This window comes from Rhagoletis pomonella, unplaced genomic scaffold, assembly GCF_013731165.1.
Source record: "Rhagoletis pomonella isolate Grant_MI unplaced genomic scaffold, Rhpom_1.0 Rhpom_scaffold_00001, whole genome shotgun sequence".
Taxonomy (NCBI): domain Eukaryota; kingdom Metazoa; phylum Arthropoda; class Insecta; order Diptera; family Tephritidae; genus Rhagoletis; species Rhagoletis pomonella.
The window spans coordinates 48,380,453-48,382,715 of NW_023458555.1; the positions used below are offsets into that span (position 1 = coordinate 48,380,453).

The window sequence follows — 2,263 nt, forward strand, 5'->3', positions numbered from 1 at the left end:
TCGCGACCCCACGCATAATCGCCGGGATTGCCCATGAAAAACATTGGGGCATTGCCAAAATACCCGTCATCACCCCCTGAAAGGGATTGCAAAAAATCAAGGAGAACAGTATCCAAACTTCCCAAATTGGGTGGGTGTACGCGACCACCGCCAGAGCTCCCGTTTCCACTGCTGTTGCTGCCTGCATTTGTGCCTCCAGCTCCGCCGCCCAAAAGCATGCTATTGCGCCTATTCGCCGGGCCGATGGCAATTTCTATAGGTCCGTTCCGTGACATTAACAGTGTTTCAATTTCGCCCCGAATGACATCCAAATCAACTAGACGATTTAGACCAAGTGCATCGCTACCAGCATTGCTGGGGCCATCAGCCAGACTAGAAGTACTGCTGCTGGCGCTCGTTGTACTCGGTACAGCTGGCAACTCTTCAACAAATCCACCAGAACAGTGTGGGCAGGTGAAATCGGTGTTTGGAATGTTTACTTCCATGCTGCACATATGGCAATAGAAACGTGTAGGGAGCGGCGGACGCTCATCAACGACAGCTTCGGCCATTCTGGTTTGATTGGAAACTTCCGCTGGTTCAGTGACAGGCGTACTGGCGTCAGCCTCTGAAGCGGCTTCCGTGCTTTCTGGCGGTGTGGGGTCTTACGTTGTCTTCTGTCCACAGGAAATTTTTAATTACTGAACATCAAACTTGTCAGTTCGATATATAAATCCTTATCAATTGTATATGATACAAAAATTAGTTATTTTTCGTTCTCCTCGGCTTTTATGGGTGCTTACGTTTTTTCTTCCCGAAATGCGTTCAGTGTGCTATTTACGTTCCACTAGCTCCTATACGTCAGACAGCGGTTGTCACAGTATTAAGCGAATTTGTTGTTTCTTTGGGTATGACGAAATTTACTGATTTTTCGCTTCTACGACACTGTTACTAAATTTATAAATAAAACCGATTTTTCGATGTACGGCGACGCCCCCTGTCACTGCGCAAGATCTTAAACAATGTAATGTACATGAATTGTTAAATATTTTTATTTAAAGAATTTTAAAGATATATAGCGGAACCACTGAACTGCTAAAATGGACCCATTGGGTTCCACTTGGGAAGTGTTCGAACAGCGTTTATCGTAAAAGTTATCGATAAATAACTATTAGGAACAGTAATTAGGTGTGTATAGTAACTTTTCGAGTAAAATTGCATAAAAGCAAAATAGGGCGTAAAATTTACAAGAGAAAACTAGCAGAAAAAGTTACTGAACACAAAACTAGTAAAAACTTGCATCTGAACAGTTGTTGCACTGTTTTCACATTGCGGTGTCAACATTTAACTATTTATAAATCAGTTTAACACTCTTTGGTTGCCCACAAGCACTTACATAGTCCCGTACTTCATTAATATTTTGATTTCCACTAATTTGCTTTTGTTTACGCTTAACCAATTCAACAAATGGCAGCTTTTGACATATATTCTTCTTCTTCTTCTGCTAGTAAAAATTACACTAGCAAGAATTTGCAGATCTCCAGTCTTATTACGCTCTTGACTCAGTGCTCTCTTGCAATTTTTTTTGGTTAATATACACTTTTCCAATAAAAATTAGCAGGTTCCAGTACAAATTAGTACTGACTATTTGTTACTATACAAAACTATTGAAACTTCGCAACACATGGTGTAATATAACAAGGTGTTGTCAGTAACTTACCGCTCTATTCCCACAACACTGACAAAATTCATCGTATGACTATTGTTACAATTACTGCACCTAAAACACAATATAAACATTGCTTCGCCGTTGTCACTTACTCAGTAGGTCATAACAATGAAACTGACAATTGTCATAATAATAATAAAAATAATAGATGGCGCTTACACATATGTTACTGTTTGGCCGAGCTTCTCCTCCGACTTGTGGCATGCGCCTTGATGTTGTCACACAAAGCGGAGGGACCTACAGTTCTACGCCGACTCCGAACGGCGATTGTATTTTTATGAGAAGCTGTTTTTCATGGCAGAAATACACTCGGAGGTTTGCCATTGCCTGCTGAGGGACGACCGCTGTTAAGAAAAAACCTTTTTCTATATTTTTGGGATGTTGCTTTGACCAGAGCTTGAACCCAGGTTCTGATGTGTGAAAGCGCGCACTGCTTACCACAATTGTCATACGACAGCTTAAAATACATTTGCGGCATAGTATTGGGCGCAGTAGTAACGGCAATATTCAGCCGCTGAGTTTTGTGAATGGTGGGCGGTTAACCTCATTTTTTCG

At 41.4% G+C, this 2,263-nt stretch overlaps 2 protein-coding genes across 3 annotated transcripts in view; both read right to left on the minus strand.

Annotated features, from left to right (window-relative positions):
• Positions 1-1,101, minus strand: part of LOC118745485 (E3 ubiquitin-protein ligase Iruka) — an 82,520-nt gene extending 81,419 nt beyond the window's left edge. Inside the window, exon 1 of one of the 2 annotated variants that reach the window (XM_036478937.1) lies at positions 49-1,101. In XM_036478937.1, coding sequence (XP_036334830.1) covers positions 49-551 — 503 coding nt within the window. In that variant the 5' untranslated portion in view covers positions 552-1,101. Of the gene's footprint in view, positions 1-7 lie in introns of both variants that reach the window. The other variant, XM_036478941.1, reaches the window with a different exon arrangement.
• Positions 1,102-1,727: 626 nt separating this feature from the next.
• The window catches only part of LOC118748062 (E3 ubiquitin-protein ligase Iruka-like), a 1,747-nt gene continuing 1,211 nt past the window's right edge, over positions 1,728-2,263 (minus strand). Inside the window, exon 2 of the mRNA XM_036482394.1 lies at positions 1,728-1,759. Coding sequence (XP_036338287.1) covers positions 1,728-1,759 — 32 coding nt within the window. The remainder of the gene's footprint in view (positions 1,760-2,263) is intronic.